The sequence below is a fragment of the Microcaecilia unicolor genome, chromosome 1, assembly GCF_901765095.1.
Source record: "Microcaecilia unicolor chromosome 1, aMicUni1.1, whole genome shotgun sequence".
Classification (NCBI taxonomy): Eukaryota; Metazoa; Chordata; class Amphibia; order Gymnophiona; family Siphonopidae; genus Microcaecilia; species Microcaecilia unicolor.
The window spans coordinates 767,096,096-767,114,030 of record NC_044031.1 but is presented as its reverse complement, the minus strand read 5'-3'; the positions used below and the strand labels follow the sequence as shown (position 1 = coordinate 767,114,030).

General features: G+C 44.9%; 1 protein-coding gene across 1 annotated transcript; it reads right to left on the bottom strand.

The window, feature by feature from the left end:
* Positions 1-6,335: 6,335 nt before the first annotated feature.
* On the bottom strand, positions 6,336-14,623 carry SKOR1 (SKI family transcriptional corepressor 1). The gene is made up of 8 exons (XM_030190466.1): positions 12,956-14,623; positions 11,923-12,025; positions 11,137-11,241; positions 10,563-10,634; positions 8,906-8,980; positions 8,699-8,773; positions 8,183-8,248; positions 6,336-6,475 (listed from the first exon to the last, which is right to left on the bottom strand). Exons 1-8 carry the CDS (start codon positions 14,621-14,623, stop codon positions 6,336-6,338), a joined length of 2,304 nt encoding a protein of 767 aa, XP_030046326.1.
* Positions 14,624-17,935: the final 3,312 nt, after the last annotated feature.

Here is a 17,935-nt window from a genome sequence, read left to right as displayed (position 1 = left end):
TAACCCCTTCATCTATGCAGACGATTTCACAATATTCATCCCGTACAAATCTAAACTGACAGAAATCACCAACGAAATCAAGATTAGCTTGAACATCATGGACTCTTGGGCAAATGCATTTCAACTAAAACTCAACAAAGAAAAAACACAATGTCTTATCTTCTCATCCCAACACAGCGCAGACAACCCCACAGTTATCAACACCACAGATTACACCCTCCCTATCTCAGCCTGAAAATCCTCGGCGTAACATTGGACCGCAACCTAACACTAGAGAGCCAAGTGACATCCACAACAAAGAAAATGTTCCACTCAATGTGGAAACTCAAACGCGTGAAACAATTCTTCCCGAGGGAAACATTTTGCAACCTGATACAATCAATGGTACTGAGCCATGTAGACTACTGCAATGAACAAACATTAAAGAAATGTCAGACCACTCAAAACATGGCAGCTAGGCTTATCTTCGGAAAAACGTGATTTGAAAGCGCAAAACCCCTCCGCAAAAAAACTACACTGGCTCCCAATCAAAGAACGCATTGCTTTCAAAATCTGCACTCTGGTTCACAAAATTATCTACGGTGAAGCTCTGGGATACATGACAGACTTGATCGACCTACCAACTAGAAACACATCCGAATCAACACAAACGTACCTAAATCTGTACTACCCAAGTTGCAAAGGACTCAAATACAAATCAACTTACGCGTCATTTTTCCTACATAAGCACACAACTGTGGAACGCATTACCAAAAGCCTTGAAAACTACATACGACCACCTAATCTTCCGGAAAAAGACTAAAAACTAACCTGTTCAAAAAGGCATACCCTACCAATCCAACATAAATGCCTGATCTCTGCAACACAACCAAACTAAAGAATGTAATGGACATAACACAACTCATCCGCTGTACGATTCCCTAATGTGGCTGTGCCACATGAACTTTATCTTACCACAACATCACTTTGTATTTGTTTACACCGGAGTCTGCAAACGCCTCTTCGGTACTATGTAAGCCACATTGAGCCTACAAATAGGTGGGAAAATGTGGGACACAAATGTAATAAACAAACATTGGTCGTTACCACGCAGACTTCTTACCGCCAGGTCTATGGCTGGTGGTAAGGTCAGACACCCAAAAAGAACGTGTGGCAATTTTGATTTTGACGCACGTCCATTTTGGGGAGGGGGGAGGCATTTTTGGTACGTGTGCTGAAAAATATTTTAGTACGCACCCAAAACCCATGCCTACACTACCACAAGCCACTTTTTACCGCGGCTTAGTAAAAGGACTCCATAGTTTCTTGACTGTAGTAATGCTACCCTATTTGGACTGGAAGGTTATGATGTAAAAGGGCGGGGAGAGAGTAGGAGGGGGAAGGGATAGAGTGGGAATTGGGATCTATACACTGTTTGGATCCCTCGAGGTTACGTGGGGTTGTGTTCTGTGCAACTTGCTATAAGTATTCGAAGTGTTAGACTTAAGTTGTTATGTGATTTTGGAAGTCTAATAAAAAAAAGATTTATTTCTTGACCGATATGTCTCTGAATAGACTGAGAAATGCTATACAAAGAAAGAAATCTTGCTTGATGGTGGAAGTGAAAGGGATTGAAGCTCTGTGCCCATATTGCACTTTTAAAAAATGTGTATTAGATTTTAGCAGAAGGCAGTCAGTCGCCCCTCTGAGGGCTGATACGAATATCCTGCCTGGGACGGATTAATCGCAATTCCTATATAGAGCCACTAGGTGGCAGCAGCAGGATGCCCGATCCGTAGGCACAAATTGCAGCCTCTTTAGCTGCCTGTAAATTGTGTCTCCATCATTTGATTCAAGTTTTATTGAAAATTAGGCGTGCTATTTCAGCAACAAACAACATTTCAAAGTGAATTATCAGCAATTGTATAATCCCTGGCTAAAAAATAGATATTTCAAAGAATGTTTACTAACGTATGGATTACAGTTACAATACATCTCTTAATTTAGAAGAAAGTGAGTTTGTGGATTCACACTGCAGGGTTAACTTGTCAGCCAGCTGGAGAAAATAGCCAGGTCTGTGAGGCTGTGTCAGAAGTGGGGCTTATTCGCCAGAGAAGCTAAAATTCAGGCCCTAAAGATTTGTGTAGGTGAAAAGGTTTGGGATAAATGCAGAATGGGAATTACTGTTAGCTTTACAGAACGTCTGCACCTGGCTATGTGCACGGGCTGAAACATTTTTATTATTATTTTTTTTTTACCAAGACTAGGATGAAAATTCCCTTTTCCCCACCGGCTAGGGACTTAGGTTAGGTGGACCCGGCTGTTTGGGCTTCTGAAGCTGACCAGAGCCACCAACGAAGAACTCCAGCTGCCACCACGAGTGCAAATGGCTCATCCCTGAGGCTTTTCTCTGCTGCTCGCCATTGGACTATGGAATTGTGAGGCCAGGATTTCCTTGGAGCAGCGGTGCCAAAACCTGTCCTCAGGACCCCTCAGTCAGACATTATTTTTCAGGATATTCTCACTGAATATGCATGAGATAAATGTTCATAGGTTGGGTCTCCAATATATGCAGATTCATTATGGAGAACCTGAAAATCTGACTAATGTGACAAATTTAGGAAACCCAGGCCCCAAAATCGTAGTCAGTATTTTGTAGCCATGCGATCTCCAGAAATTTACAGGAGAGGGCTTCCATACTAGATGGGGTCAACACTAGGGTCACTCCCTTCCACCCAACTTTAGCAGATCTCAGGCAAGGAGGAAATCTCTGCCCTTAATTAAAGAAAAAGTCAGGTGGAAACCAAGCTTTCCACCGACTGCTTCAGGTCTCACATCAGTTCAGTTCAACCCGAGAAAGATGAAGACAAGCCCGAAAGATGATAAGAAGCTCCAAGAACCTGACGCACAATAGCGAATGACGTCACAAAGGCCGGAACCTGGATTCCTTTGTTACCCGTCATCACAAGCCAAAGCCCGATCCAACCCTGTGACTTAGCAAAGGATTAATCCCCATGCCGTCCAGGGCCGGGGAGAGATGACATGAAGTTCCCTTCACCCTAAAACCATTGTTAGCAACAAGAACTGTGCCCGAGAGAGAGGCAAGCAGGGATTTAGGAGACAATCCAAATAAACGCAAAATGTATGAAATACCAGAAAGAAAGCCGTCTTCTTTGCACGTTCATCTTCCCACAGGCTTTGAAAGTACCGTTTCTGGGCTCAGAGCTGGGGTGCGCGGCTTTTAACAAGCCTTAGAATTATCAGCTGGAGTGCTAATTACTTGTTCACTAACCTAATCAGCGCTGATTGCTTTTCTTAGCAAGTAATCTATGACTGATTATTGATTACTTTTACTTCAGAGCCAACACAGATTACATTGTTCTGCAACAAACACGAAAAGGCCTCGGGCATTAAATTCCCAGAACTATTTTCCATTTTAAAACAATATTATTATGTGTCGTAGCTGGAGACGGGAAGATCCGATTTTTATTATAGAGAGTTGGATTTTGTCGGTGGTAAAAATGTAAGGATGGCGTGATGTGGTAGCCGTGTGCTCCACGTCAAAGGTAAATAAATTACTGTTAAATTAAAAAAAAAAAAAAAAAGGAAAAGAAAGCGATGGCTTTTATTGAACTAACTGAATACACTTTTTGACCGGAGGAAGGAGGTCTTGGCCTCTGTAAATTTATTTTCCGTATTGTGATTGTAGTTATTAATCTTTAAAAATCTAAGAACGAGAGCAACTTCTAAATTCAAACTCACAGGGTCGTTTGTTGCTAAATGTTGGAGTTATTTAACCTGCTTTTCTTACTGTTTTGTTTGTTTGTATGTTTGGTAGCCATGGGCCAAGGTGGCCAGTAGCTGACAGGAAGTGGACCAGACATTCCCGGGTTTTGTGTTCTGAGCTTGGGGGTCCTCAGACCAGTTCTGGCATAGATACAAAATGGGAAAATTCCTTCAGACTATCTGCCCCAATATGCTTCAAGCAAACAGAACATTAGGGGTAAATCATTTTAAATACATTGATGCACAATTTCTGTCTAGACTGTAATTTCTGCACAGACAACGCTCGTTTTTCCTATACACGGATATAAACCCTGGTTGTTCTCTCCTTTTCTGAGCGTAGAAAAATGTTTCCCAAGTCAGGCGCATTATTTGTGTCGGGATAGTAACAGACGGGTTTACACCATTTATAAAATCAAAAAGTAATCCCCACGCCGGGGTTAGCAAATGAAAAAGTGCCTGAAAACAAGGAGCTTTGCGCAGTATCGCGGAGTCCTATCCCTTGATAAATGCCCAGGGCCCTCTGCTGGCCGGGCAGAAAAGTGCAGACGAGAGACCTCCGGATCCCCTCAGACCCGACCCAAGCACGGAGGCACCCCAGGCTTAGAAAAAAAAAAAACCACTCATCTGCCCTTGGGATCGTTAGGGGACAAACCATGAGGATACCCCCCCCCCCCCCCCCCCCCCCCCCCCCCCCCCCCCCCCCCCCCGCATACTACAGTAAGCAGGCTGGACATTTTCAGCAGCCTGAGGTTTAAAAGTAAAATAGACTTCTAACATCCAAAAACAAGGAAGGAAGGGAAGGGAAATGGGACTTGAAATAACACCTTTCTGAGGTTTTTGCAACTACATTCAAAGCGGTTTACATATATTCAGGTATTATTTTGTACCAGGGGCAATGGAGGGTTAAGTGACTTGCCCAGAGTCACAAGGAGCTGCAGTGGGAATTAAACTCAGTTCCCCAGGATCAAAGTTCACTGCACTAACCACTAGGCTACTCCTCCACTATCAACATTCCATGTAGAATTTCAAATAGTACTACTACTACTATTTATCATTTCTATAGCGCTACATTCATATGCAGCACTGTACACCATACACAAAAGGACAGTCCCTAGCAACAGAATCTCAAATAGTAGCAACATTCCATGTAGAATCTCAAACAGGGAAATGGGACTTGATATACTGCCTTTCTGTGGGGTTTGCATAGTATATACAGGTTAAGTGACTTGCCCAGAGTCACAAGCATCTGCAGTGAGAATCAAACCCAGTTCCCAAGAATCAGAGTCAGCTGCACTAACCACTAGGCTACTCCTCCACTAGCAACATTCCATGTAGAAGCTCAAATGGTAGCAACATTCTCCGGTGCGGCCGCGTTGCTGATCGGCAAGGGCAGGCTTCTGTTTCTGTGAGTCTGATACGTGCAGGACATCAGACTCACAGAAACAGAAGCCTACGCGGCCGCATTGCTGATCTGGGACTTGACATGCCACCTTTCTGTGTTTTTTGCAACCTACATTCAAAGCGGTTTACATATATTCAGGTACTTATTTTGTACCAAGGGCAATGGAGGGTTAAGTGACTTGCCCAAGATCACAAGGAGCAGCAGTGGGAATCAAACTCAGTTCCCCAGGATCAAAGTCCACTGCACTAACCACTAGGCTACTCTTGTAATGTAATTTTTAAAAGGGAGATAATTCCATCTATAGAAATTTCTGGTGGTGGCCCGAATACTTAATTTGTAAGTGTAAAGCTGTTCTGTTCCAGGTAAAGAGGATCTGGCGTTAATATGAGGGCAGGTGAGCCTCTGCCCTTCTTGAGTAGCATTAAAGCACCCCCCCCCCCCCCCGGTACGTACAAATAGAGTCAGACCCCCGTTCCGTTTATTCCAATTCTATCCTTAGAGTTTGTAGTTTTTCGTAGTATAGGGAAAATATACGCCCCTCTTTCAGCCTGGCTTGCCGGTGCCATAGGCACTTGCCTATGTTGTTAGATAATAAACCTATAACAAGTCGAACTGCCACTAGGCTGTCCCAGTTTTTTTGTTTCAAAACCCTTTAGAAAAGTGCACGGGCTGTTTCAAGTTTTGTTTTGTTTTTTAATTTAAAACAAAAGCACTCGTACAGTTTTTTTTTTAAGTTGAGGTTTTTCTTTTTTTTTTTTTTGTACATGAGTCCATAAATCGCTCTTTAAAGTGCTGCTTACAATAATTTACAACGGCTGGGAAATACAAATAAAAAGTAAATAAATAAATAAATAAATAAAGTCTCTATCAATAAAAGCACCAAGACATCTATTGCACAGCGACTTCCCCCTCTGTGAATAGTTTCAGAAATGGGAAACACACAAAATGTATTTAAAAGACTCCGAATTAGCAGTGAGTACATAGAACTTTTGCAAGAGGCTGATCTCTCTCTCTCTTTCTCACTCTGTATATATATATATATATGTATAGATTGTATTCACAGCCGGTCTAGGTGTTACTTTACAGGACACCTGGTGCCTGCTCTGTTTCCGGTCCATAGTGCTCAGTTCTGTACATTATTCACACGGCCAGGGCTGGGTCCTAGTGTTTACAGGTGATGGGATCCTCCCCAGTCCTTGCAGGTCTCGGTGCCTTCCCAGGCTCGTCTCAGGGTCCAGAGCTGAATCACTGGGGCAGGAGAGGGGTTTTGAAGGAGCAGCTCCCGGTGCAGCGCCTTGGAGTCAGCATCTTACAAGAGAAATGATGGAGAGCGTCAGGGGAGTTCATGTATTGCTTATATACAGCACCCCCTCCCCCCCAGTATAACCACTGCGCAAAGCCCAATTCATTATAAAATAAGCAATGGGACTCATTTTCAAAGCATTCAAAGTTCCATAGGTTAGTTACTAAGGGGTCCTTTTACTAAGCTACTGTAAAAAGGCGAAGAAAAGACAGTGGAAAGACTTTATTCATATATTTTACTCGTTCCAAAAGTACAAAGACTAGGGGACACTCGAGGAAGTTACATGCAAACACTTTTAAAACAAATAGGAGGAAATATTTTTCACTCAACGAATAGTTAAGCTCTGGAACTCTTTGCCCAGAGGATGTAGTAACAGCAGTTAGTGTATCTGGGTTTTAAAAAGGTTTGGACAAATTCCTGGAGGAAAAGTCCATAGCCTGCAATTGAGACAGACGTGGGAAGCAACTGCTTGCCCTGAGATTTGTAGTATGGTGTGTTGCCACAATTTGGTTTTCTGCCAGGTACTTGTGACCTGGCTTGGCCACTGTTTGGAAAACAGGATACTGGGCTAGATGGACCATTGGTCTGACCCAGTATGGCTACTCTTATGTTCTTATGTAGTGCCCGACATGGCACTGTGTTTCAGCCAAGTGCCTGCCTTGGGGATCTACAAATAAAATAAAAAAACAAATTTAAAAAAATACATATATATATATATATATAATATTATATAGATATATGTAAATATGCATATATGCATCTATATAAATAAATAAAAATGGAATGCTCACATATAAAATACATGATTATGGAAATACACATATAATTTGTGTGAAACATAATATAAAACAAGGGGGAAGTAAAACCATGTTGATAAAAAAAAAAAGAGAAACTGTACATAATCGTAAATCAATGTACACATGTAAAATACATGGACATGAGAAAAATACACATACCTTGTTTTTATTTATTTATATAGATGCATATGTGTATATAATATTTTACCTTTATGTGTGTGTATTTTTTTAATCGTTTTTTGATTTTATTTGTAGACCCCTGAGGCAGCCACTTGGCCGAAACACGGTGCCGTGTCAGGCACTGTATGAATAAAGTCTTTCCCGTCGTTATTGGGAGAGCCTTGCTGGTCGCACTACTCCCTTTGTGTGGACTTTTATAGGTAGTGGACCTCTGTCTTCTGCTTCTGTGGTCTTTTTTCTCAACCAAAGACATGACCATGGGGGTGGGGGGGGGGCGAGGACTTACAGCCAACCAGTGAGGTGGTGTAACGGCTCCTGTAGTAACAGCAGTAACCAGGGAGCGCATGGCACTGCCTGATTACTGCCAGGTAACCTCCTGCGTAAATATTTTTTGAATATTTCTACTAGTGGAACTACTCCGCAACACACTTTGGGCAAGCAACGGCTCCAGATGGGCTTAGTAAAAGGGCCTCTAGGAAACTTTAGAAGTAAGTGCTTTGAAAATAGCCTCTATGTAGCTTTGTAAGTCTAGTGCTTTGAAAATAGGCCTAGGACTGTGGGATTTGCTTTTGCATATATCTGGGTTTTGAAAATAGGCCTCAGCATCACCCACTGCTCTTCCCCCTTTCCCTAGAACCTTTTTTCATTTTGTCTTTCTGTTTTTATGCTTTTCTTCTACTTTTTTTGTCACCATCTCTGGAAACTCATCTCCTCCCCTCCCCCAAAGGAAAATACCTTTCAATTTCTGCTGAATGGCATAGCGCGCCTTCCGCTCCTGGTCTAATTCGTTGCACAACGTATCTGAAGGGAAAGAAAGCGCAGTTTGGTCATTTTCAAAGCCCCCAAAAGTGTTTTAACCTTAAGCAAAAGAGAGACCCAAGTTTGAGAGAAAAACAAAGCGACATAACGAAAAAGAGGAGCCAGAGAAAAAACAAAGTACAGGAAAGATTCCTAAGTAATATACAGAAATAAAAGCCATTAAAGAGCACAAGGGTCGCTGTGAGGCAGACGGGTCTAACCAAAATGAAAGCAAACTCGGGCTTTACTACCCAGGTAATTTTACGCTTCGATTTTTAATTTAGATAAGGAAGGGAACGGCTGTGCCCAGGACCTTCAATCACTCTTTCTAATGATGCCTTCCAGCTCTTTCTTGCGCTTGTTTGCAATTCTGAAGCTAATCGGAGTACACAAAGGATATTAAATTAAAACAACAAAGAAATTGAGAAGTAGAAGTGCTTTGCTTCCTCCTACCTCGCACAATCTGCAGCTGCTGCACCATTTCTTCTCTGTAAGCCAGTTCCCTCTTCATCTGATCCTGGAAATTGTCTGAAGAAAGGGAAGGCAGAGTTAAGAGGGGCAGCAGACAGGCTTCGGGCACTTTCACTGGAATGCATGTGCCTGAGCCTGCGCGAAAACTCCCCCCCCCCCCCCCCCCCGTGGAAGAAGCGCGCGCAATACCTTTCAAGCTCTGAAACTCGCGTTCCAGTTTCTTGCGCAGATCCATTTGCTCCACCAGCAGCTTTTGCAAGTCATCTGTTAAAAAAATGAAGAGCAACTGTGAACGTTACAAAGAAAGTCTGGTCCGGTTTACCTTACGCGTAACCCTCTCCGCAATATACAAACCGCAGACACCCAGGCTCACCCCAAATGCAGGTACTACTACAGACCCCCCCCTCCCAACCTCCCATTCACAAAGCGGGCCCTCCACTCCTACCAGAAGTTCAGCCTGTGTCCAGCCCCCACTTAACCACAGCACAGAAACAGGACCCTCAGACCCTTTCCTTGAAACGGACAGAAATGGAAACGTATCCAGAGATAACCACTCGCCTCCACCTACCCGCCTCTCCTCCTTCCTGTACACATTAATTGATTTGATTTGCTTACTTTATTTTTTGTCTTTCTTCTATGTTTGTGCAGCGCTGCGTAAGCCTTGTAGCGCTATAAAAATGCTAAATAGTAGTAGTAGTATAAGGCATATTCACACTTATGCATTTATTACTTATACGTTTCTGTATTATCTGTGTTCTAATGTGGACATGTTTCCACGCACGTAGGTCACTATTCTAGGAAGGATGCATTTAAATATTATACACAATGCTAACTATACTTGATATACTGGAATAACTATGTTAACAATACTCTGTAAGCCACTTTGAGCCTGCAAATGGGTGGGATAAGGTGGGATACAAATGCAATAAATAAATAAACAGCTCAGGGCCTGAGTCGGGCTGCTGCAGACTCCCGGGCAGCGGTTCGGTTCGGTGCTTTGCTGCAGGGAAACCTACAAAGTTCACATTAGGGAACCGATTACAGAAGACGGGATCATTTTCCTGATTTGTCACTTTCTATTTGTTATCCCAGAAACACACAAAGATCCAGTTAGAAAAAAAAAAGGATGCTTTTCCTTATCGGACCAGGCCTGAGAAATATTTTGACTAGAAGGACACAAGAAATTCGGAACAGTTCTGAGTTAGTTAAATATATCGTATGAAAAAACTGCCCCACTAGTTATAATATTAATGGCAGGGGAAAACTTAAAAGTTGTTATACAGAACAGGCTGCGTTCACCTTATGTGGGTTTTTCGTTTTTTAAACGTTCAAACTTTCACCGTAGGTTACAAAACCCTAATTCTTAAAAAAAATGTATTCGTTCACTGAAAATCCTGAAAGCAATCCATTGTGGCTGTGCAGGAGGGGTCGGGATTTTTGTAAATTCACCTGTTTCTCAGCCTCCTGCCAAGGAAGCCCAGCAGGGCCGGGTTGGGGGAGAAGATAGAGAAATTAAACAGTGTCACCTCTTTCCTGAGGGGTTTTGGGGCTCTGCCCAGCACCGCATCAAAACAGAGGAAGGAGTTTCCGAAAATACAGATCTGGTAGCTGAACTTTTAACACGAAATCTTGCAGACTTTCAGGCAATCTAAATTCCTAGATTGATTATTATTATTATTATTATTAGCAGATTACACAGTAAATAATCCTCTTTTCATTCATCTGGCGCCTGTTCGCTCCAAATCCTGCTTGGACTGTCGAACCTGGAGCCGTTCCGGAGCAGGACGTGGGCCTAAAGGATCCATTTGGAGAGGGAAGTTTTGCATTGAACGCGCAGGAGCCTCACCTTTTGCCATATTTTCAAAGTCTTTTTCTAGTAGCTGAGCACCAGTAACATCCACTCTAAGCCCGTCCTCACCTGCAGTGGGAGAAGAGGCAGGTTAGTCTGGATTCAGGGGACAAGGGCAGCTCAAAATAGAAAATCTATGCAAAGTAGAGCGAGAAACCCCTTCCTTCCTTCTCTCTAGCAGCCACTTCACACCTCTCTCCTGGCAGACGGTGTCAGGAGAAAAGAGCTCAGCCAGTTCTTTAAATATTTAGCCGGCAAAAGCTGCAGGGGACAAGCCTTTTTACTAGTGATTTAAATCAGCTCCTTCCTCCTCTGAACAAGCAGTGTCAGAAGATCTATTATTTATGCGAACATTTAAAGAAAACGATAAGAAAAAAAACCCCTCAAATTCGATCCTGTTGGCCGGGGCAGAAACTTCAGGAGCAGAGCTGCAAAGTTAAGGGGTCACAGCTGCTTTTCCCCCCCACCCCCCAAAAAAAGACTGGTTAAAGAGGGGCATGTGAACAGGGGCACATAAAGCAACACCCCCCCCCCCCACTTTGATGTCCCTCGGCGACAGGTCGCCTCTTACCTCTGTCGGGATTTATTGGACTGGACTGGGAAATGTGATTTCTTTGTTCTATGTAGGATTTTCTGGTGTCCAACTCCTCGGCTGCCGAGCGCATCTCTTCTGCCTCTTTAAAAATGAAGAAAATGAGATTCACCCTGAGTCTGAACCAGGGACACGACACCTTAGCCTGACTGGGGACATGGTAGCCGCCTTGGAAGGCCGGGAAATCTATTCTATCCTTATAGTCTCCCCCCCCCCCCTGAACCCGAGGCTAAAAATACGCAGAGAGTCGCGGGTCCGAATAGATTCGTTTAAGTTATTAAACGCCTAACCCGTCCGTCTTAGCCAGTCCTAGGCGGGTTGTAGTCAATGATCTAACCAAACCGAAAACCATTTGTCGGCTGGTAGAAAGGAAAACGGCAAAACACGATTCCCAGCGAATATCCCTTGCTCCAAAATTGCAAATCCAGGTTTAGAATTGTATGTTGAAATTACCTTAAGCACTAAACCTCTGCGGTCTACAATATAGCGGATAAAAATTGCAATATATTGAATTATTACTATAAGCTAGAATAAAAACCGAAAACAGTTCATACTATACAGTTAGCAAGAATTATACTCAAGGTATTTCTTAATTTGGGGCATAATATTTATGGCCTGTGTTGTGCAACTCAGTAAAAAGATTTGAAAATGACTAAAAAATATTATGAACAAGCAAGCACACAGGTTAACAAACAAATAAATATTTTAAGCTTTCTGATATTTTGCAGGGACCCCCCCTCCCCCTTCCAAATTCATCCTTCTCACCAGTAGCCTCGGGGTTGCAGGGGTAAGTGCTGGCAGGCCCTTGATGCGCCATGGATGGGGTCTTCAGAAGCTGGATCCGTCCTTCACTTTCCTGTACATATACCTGCAAAACTGTCAGATATTTAGGGGCAATTCTGTGTAGATTTCTCAGGCCACAGAGAGCTCCTTAGCTTCAATCTCTTGCTAGCCCACCGCAAGCTCTAAACAGATTTATTTTATTCAGGGGGGTTTGGAAAGAAAAAAGCCGGATAATAAACTGCCAATTACTGAATATTGGAAGGTCACAAAACAGTTTGCATTGGTGACGCAAAAGACAGGCTCCGGTTTCCCCAGTACAGGAGAGGACAAACGGTTTAGCAAATGGAATTGTTAGTGCTGCAAAGGAAATGAGCCCATTTGAAATTCAGTGGCAAAGGGAACAAGAGCTTTTCAAAGCCTGGCAGTAATTGCAGGTAATTTTCAGAGGCATAAAAGCAGTTCGATTAGTATTTCACTGTTTCTAGATGTAAATTTACAGGTGTTGAAAATACTCCATAATGAAACAGTAAATGAAAATAATCCTAACTTTGAGTCTTTGTTTACTAGTCAGGCCACATCAAACGGTCTTTCTCTAGTTACTAAATGCATTTCAAATTTTGAATGTCTGGATGTGCATTAACATTAGTCCTTAAACGTTTCTTTATTTTAACCAGAGACGACCTATTTCTATGCAGAAAACAGGAAAAGCCAAACTTTATCATCGATGATTCTGATCTGTGGCAAGTAATTATTATTATCAACATATAATTTTATCTATTCCAATCATTTAAGTTCTCACTGCCTTTTAGATTTACCTTGGGTGCAGAAGTTTCATTTACGTTAAAAAGATTATTAACAGAAAAGATGTCATTACTAAGTCATGGTTTGGCCAAAACATCAGAACTACACAATTTGTTCATTTTTACCGAATTTCATTTTACAGTGGATGGAAAAGTCTTCCAAAGAAAAGCAACCATACACCCCCCCCCCCCCCCCGCTCCTTCCGCGCTCTCACCTCGTATCCCTCCGCGCTGCTGCTGGGGCTGGGCTGCGAGCTTGGGGCGCTCTCCGGGACAGGGGGCTCCGGCTCCTCGTGGCTTTCCTCTTCCTCCGGGAAGCGGTTGGATTCCACGTCCACGTCGGGCTCGTCGGCCGTGTCCGAGCTGTCGCTGAGCAGGTCCGGGGACAAGTAGCCATGAGCAGCACGGTAAGGGTCGGGGGCTGCCGGTGGGGGCGGGGGCGGCGGAGCAGGGGGATCGCGGCTCCCGTACAGCTTGGCGATGCTCTCGGCGTCCTTCACCACGGGTCGGAAGGCGGATATATAGCTGACTTTCCGTCGGCCCCCTGTTGCCCCCGCGCTGGCTACGCCCTCGTCTCCGGATCGCTCCTCGGCGCTAGGGCAGCGCTCTCCGCCCTCCGCCCCCTGCTGGCCCTCGGCAGGACTGCAGCCCCCGCTGCGCTCCGCCTCCAGTTCCCCGGGCCCCGCGCCCGCCTTGGGCTGAGCCTGCGCCCCGGGGTAGGGCCCCACGGGTAGCCCCCCGCCGGCAGCCGCTGGCCAGAAGACGGGGAAGGACGGGTACACGGTGTCCTTGGGGGCTCCTGCGGGCCAGAACATGCCGGGTAGAGCCTTGCCCGGTTCGGGCAGCCCCGCTCCCCCGCCGCCGCTGCCCCCTCCGCCTCCCCCCTCGTCCTTCTTGGGGCACAAGCCAAAGGCGGGGAAGCCGTAGGGGTGAGGGAAGAGAGGCGGGGGCAGTTTCTGCAGAAGCCCAAAGCCCTTGCTGGGGACCGGGATGAGAGGGTAGCTGCGAACGGCCAGGGAAGCGGCGGCGGCGGCAGCTGCTGCAGCAGAAGGCGAACCGGGACTGTCGGGCTGATCGGCCCGCAGGCTTTTGGGGGGCTGATCGGGGCCCTTGGGGGCGGAGGGGCCCTGGTGCTGCTGGTGCTGGTGCTGTTGCAGAGAGAAGGTGCGCTTGCGAGTGCCCCCGTTGAACATGGCTTTGACATCCTCCCAGGAGTGGCTCAGATCATCGCTGGCCCCCCGGTCGCTGAGTTTCAGGTGCCGGCGCCACGAGTTGAAGTTAGCCGCGTCGGGCTGCGTGTACTTGGAGTCCGGGGTGCGATGCGAGTGGAAGATGAACTTGTTGGGCGAGAAGTAGAGGCTGCAGTAGCTGCATTTGATGCATTTAGCGCGCGAGCTGTTGTAGCGCGCGGGGATGAAGCTACCGCGCGATCCCCAGGCGCACTCGTGCACCACGTCGAAGGCGAAGTTCTCGGGCAACTTGGGCGGCTTGTGCTCACCCAGGAAGGACTTGCACAGTCGCTCCGCCTCGCGCTTGGTGATCATGCCGCAGCGGCGAGACGAGATGGGCATCGCACCGGCCCGCCGCAGGATCTCCAGCTGCACGGGTGTGCATTGCACGCAAGTAATGCCCAGGGCCACCCGCCGGTTGTGGATCTCGTTGTAGCTGTAGTTCTTGAGCAGTGTGTTGGAGATCTGTGCCAGGCACAGGCGCTCCTGGCCGTCGATGACCAGCGACACGATGGGCACCCCGTACAAGGACGCTTCGCCCACCTGGTTGGGCTTTAGGCTGTGGGAGCCGGAGTAGGGCTGGAGCTCCTGCTTGGAGGTCGGGGAGGAGCTGGTGTCCCTGGCACTGCCCAGCTGACCGGCGATGGCATCCATGCTCCTGCAGAGAAGGAAAGAGGGCAAAGAGAAAAGCAAACGTTACACCGGGCATCAAAACTTCTCCGTTAAAGAAACCATTTTAGTCGAGGGGCGATCGGATTCTAGCACATCTCGAGTTCTTTTCGTTTCCAGACGCTGGAACCGATTTATTTAGAACCTAAAAATTGTTATATAAACACGACTGACACAGGGGAGAGAGAATTACACTAGCAGAAATTACTGACCCCCCTCTCTCCCTTTGCAAAATGTAAAACACCACTGGTTTCTTTTTGTAATGAAAGAATTAAAAAAAAAAATACCGTTTGAATTAAAATGAAAAAAAAAAAAACCAAACAACTCTAGGGAAATAAAAATATATACCTTAAAGCACATAACACTGCATGATTCTTTTAAATCTATTTTGTACATACATTTATGAATTGTCTCTTCTAAACCCTCCGAGCAATTTTTCAACATTTATTAAAAATATCCAGCAATATCCTAGTAACAGTTAAAACCAAACATTTGAAATAATTGCCCTCAACTAATACAGTGTAATTTCTAAATAGTAATTTAAATCACATTCCAAAATCACGCCTTGATCCCTTTTTCGGGAAACTAAACAACTGAATAGTCTGACAGGTGAAAATGTACTCATTAATTTTAAAGCAATCTCAACCGCTTTCCATTGCATCGCAAACCCGTTAGTTTTCTGTGCTAAATTAAATTCACCTCTTAAAAAAGTTTCCATTTTGGCTCACAAAACAATTGTTCCAAGTTTTTTTTTTTTAATTATTTATTTATAACTTTTAAATTACATACCAAAGCAAAGCTTTGTCAAGAAATAACACAATAATATCAGTAGCAATAATCATTAATAGGGACAAATCCCATAGGAAACTATTAATCATCATAGTCCTCTACTTGGGGAGACTGAAATAAAGCCTTACAAGAGGATAAGGATATTTAACAAATGTTCCAAGTTATTAAAAAAAAAAAAAATTTTAAAGAGCAAAAAACTTACGGAATGCGACCGTGAGCTTTCCTTTAGCTTCCCAGTAGTAACTGGATAACTTGATCCACCTCAGGGGACCTAAACCAACCCTTCTTTTAAATAAACTCACTGCCTCCCTTTTGACTCAGTCTGTGACACGGTATCCCACAAACTGTATTTAAACCAGCTCCTCCCCTCCCCTACCGCCTCCAAAAAACGGCGGATGCTCCGTTTATCAGTAAGGGATACCAAAATTACCTTTTTATTTATTGTAACGTTGCAAAAAGGTATTTAAGGCGAAGCGCCAGCAGCTGGATTCCTCTGACCCTTTCTCTGGTTATTTTTAACTCCAGGATGGATTCAGCCATTCGAGCATCCCCCCAAATCCATCCCCTTTTAATGTCTTTACAGAAGATTAGCGGTAGGCACATTACTTAACTGTGCCATTTAAGACTCCGACAAGTAAAAGGAGCAGAAGGGAACTGCGAGCCAAACAAATTAGCTTATCTAAAAGGATTAGGTATTAAGCAGCTTTAATTGTAATTACACCAAATAGCACAAGTGTTGCTGTGTTCAAATGTGACTAAAACTTCAATCCCCCTATAATTAAAGCCCCACGCGCTCATCTAACCTGACTCTCTACCACAAATAGATCCATTTAACAAGAATGTTATAATACCCTGGACGTGGGGATATTTCGTTGGAATTGTGCGTATGAAAAAGTTGTTCGTTTAACAAAACCAATGCATAGATTTTCAGGGGGCCCTGCAGCTAAATCAAGGTTTCTAGCTGCAAAATGAAGGCTGATTATTCCGTCTTTGACACGCTCTATTAAAACCTTTTGCAGTGGAAAAACACTTAAAACGAAAGGAACGACCGTAAGCGTCTCACCTTGCTGTTTATTCGGAAAGGTACAGCTCCTTCCTTTGCAATAAAACCCCGACTCAAGAGTTCAGCAGAGCAGCAGCCACCGAACCGAACTGGGCTCCCGGCCCAGACATGAGGCTACCAGTATCCCACAAGATCCCGGACTCGGGCGCTGAAGCTGCTCCAGTCTTCTTGATGCAACAAGAGTGACCACATGGCCAGTGGGAGGGGAAGCTGCAGAACCGGGAGCTGGTGCCACTTAAAATGATGGCGAGGCAACACCCACTTAGCAGCGGCAGCAGGCAGCCCAGTCCCATTAACCGTTTGCTTCCAGCACCCTGGCATATGTCATTCACTGCTCCAGTCTAGTCAATCAAAAGGCAGGGTGGCTTCTTTAAGAAGTGGGGGGGGGAGGGGGGGTGGGGGGGAGGGGAGGAGGCATTTCAAACGGCAGAGCTGGGAAAAGGTGAGTGCCCCCCACCCCAGGCCTCTGCCTAGAAAGGGGAGAAGCGTTCTTATGACAGAGCCCCTAAAAGTGCATCCGCAGCGGGGGTAAGTTGGCTTTATTCCGGGGGGGGGGGGGGGGGGGGAAAGCCCCTCTCCGATCTTTTCCTAGAATCACTGATTTTCACTGTTAAAAAAAAAAACACGTTAACATTAATACATAAAGTGCATGAAGGATTAGTGGGGTGGGGTGGGGTGGGGGGGGGGTCATTTCATTGTGCTCTGAAATCGTTATCAATGAAAGAGCCGGGAGCAGGAGGTTCCGTGGCCCCCACAGCTCAAATACGATTTTCTTTAGCTTCCAAACACTGCAGCAACGAAACAAAGCAAATCGTTAGCTTAACAAAACAAACACTGAGAAATAAAATCAAGGGATGTATTATTTATCAGGTGGAGGGGAAGGGGGAGACTGATCAATTCTTGCTTTAAAGTAAAGACGCCAGGAAATTGGACAGAAAAAGTCAGCCCGGGCGGGGTATTTGGCTAATGATCTTTTGGGCTGATTGTTTTTTAAACTTTGCATTCAGAAGCAGCCCGAGGGGGGGGTTCCAGGACCTCGCTGGGCTTTTTTCCTTTCTGCGAACTCTCCGAGCTATTTGCACCATACCCGGTGGGAAGAGGTGTAACCAAATCCCGGTTAGATTAACTATTTATAAACTGATCAATAGAGCTCGCCAGGGACTGGGCTCAGCTATCAATAATCTTTCAGCACCCGAACAGTCCAGGGAGAATTAGGAAGCGATAGTTTTTCCTCTTTGGTAATCCCTTAACTATAGCAAGAAAAATGAATATTTTAATAGTAACAACAGATTGATAAGTGCTTGGTTGGTCCTATCATTTATCGACCTGTCACGGCCGTGAGGATCTGTTCGTTTGGTAAGTTATAGGAAGAGAAGTTGGTTTTCGCTGTCCTCCAGTGGACGGGACCAGGCTATTTTCAGAGTTTATTCACTTCTCAAAATCGT